This window comes from Pteropus alecto, unplaced genomic scaffold (genome assembly GCF_000325575.1).
Source record: "Pteropus alecto unplaced genomic scaffold, ASM32557v1 scaffold113, whole genome shotgun sequence".
Classification (NCBI taxonomy): Eukaryota; Metazoa; Chordata; class Mammalia; order Chiroptera; family Pteropodidae; genus Pteropus; species Pteropus alecto.
Window position 1 is genome coordinate 8,382,926 of NW_006433949.1, and position 1,622 is coordinate 8,384,547.

At 57.8% G+C, this 1,622-nt stretch overlaps 1 protein-coding gene across 1 annotated transcript in view; it reads right to left on the bottom strand.

Moving 5' to 3' along the window:
• Window positions 1-1,622, bottom strand: part of BCR (BCR, RhoGEF and GTPase activating protein) — a 126,449-nt gene that overhangs the window by 117,927 nt on the left and 6,900 nt on the right. Inside the window, exon 4 of the mRNA XM_006908729.2 lies at window positions 758-1,620. Within this exon, the coding sequence (XP_006908791.1) occupies window positions 758-1,620 (863 nt within the window). The remainder of the gene's footprint in view (window positions 1-757; window positions 1,621-1,622) is intronic.

Sequence of the window (1,622 nt, forward strand, 5' to 3'; positions counted from 1 at the left end):
AAATTCACAGAAGAGTCTGTGGGTGAGTAATGATGGGTGAAGTCTCTTATCCAAGCTGGGCAGATCAGAACGGGTATGGATGGCTCTGCTTCAGGCCTGGATAAAATCTTCACCCCGCTGATTTTCGGTGGCCCACTGAGTCAGACTACCTGTCACCTCACTTCCTTCTAATTTGTATATTCACCTGCTCTGACTTGCATTTGGGCTGCTGGGTAGCAAGGGAACCTGACACTTCTATAGCCTGGGAGCAGCTAGCCCATCTTGAGTTCCCCGAACATGTCATCTTACTCTTTTAGGACAGGAACGGTGGGGTTGTGGGGAATGCCCAAGACACAGGTCAATCCTCGCTAAAAGCATTTAATCTGGATGGCAGAGATGACCCCTCTATACCATCCCCACTGCTTGGTGTGGAGGGATCAGGGGCAAGAAGATGACTGCCCAGGGCATCTTGGTCACAACCAGCAAGCAGCACACTCTAGAACCAAAGGAACAAGCCACCTACCTAATCACACACACCACCTCTCCCAACCCAATCTCATTCTGAACACTGGGAACCTGCATTCAGGAGGAAGGCAGGGATGGAGTCTGTCCAGGAAAAGGAGCAGCGTGAATCCTTCTTGTTCAAAACAATATTGAAAATTCACTCCAAAAAGTATCTCCCTACTCTCCTTCCACCTCCAATGTCCCCTTTTCTATTTCCTCCTGCTGGCTCAGTGGTTTCCGGCCAGGGTGCAGACAAGCTGGTGAAGGTACCCACCTGCGTCTCCATGGAAGGTGCCATCCTGAGGCAGCCTGGTGGACAAGCTGTCTCCATCGCTGGGCCAGATCTGCCCCGTCTTACGGACGCCCACGATAGTGGCCTCTGACACCACGACCTGGCCCTGCCGGTGCCGCTTTTGGCACTGCGGTGTCGGGGGGCTGCTGCTGTCGAAGGACTGCTGTGAGTTCTGCGAGGGCGAGCGGCTCTTGTCCCGGAACATGCGGTAGGTGGTGGGGCTCGGGGACACGCGGCTGGACTGACCCGAAGAGAAGTCCTCCTCGCTGGAGGTGAGGTTCTCGTTGGAGCTGCAGTCCGGGGTGTAGCCGCCTCCACTGTCCTCAAAGCTCCGAGGGGAGTAGGACCGACGGGGCCAGGTAAGGCGTTTCTCCTGCTCAGAGGTGCTCTGGCTGCGCAGGAGTGGGCCCTTGCCCTCCCCTTCCACCATCATGCCCCCCACGTAGATGCTCTGGTAGGGCTGGTACTCCAGGGGCGGCCAAGGGGGCCTGCTGCCGCCATTGGCATTGATCAGGTTGTCCTTTAGAAAGCGGGGGTTCAGCTCTGCGTCCTCGTAGTCGCCGTCAAGGCCACAGCTGTTCTCAGAGGCGCGCCCTCTGTAAGAGGGCCTGGGGGCATCCCCCAGGCCCGAACCAGCGCTGTGCTGGGACTTCTTCCGCTCCATCTGCATGGCCTGGCTGCCCAGGGAGCTGATCCGATCCGACACCTCTTTGTCGTTGACCTTCACTAGGCCGCGCTCATGGTGAAATTCGACGTTCACGTAGAAGGGTTTCTCGGCGTCGGCCGCCCCGGCCTGGCCGTGGCCCTTGCGGATCCGCTCGAAGTTAGACCTAAGCGCCGCCACGCT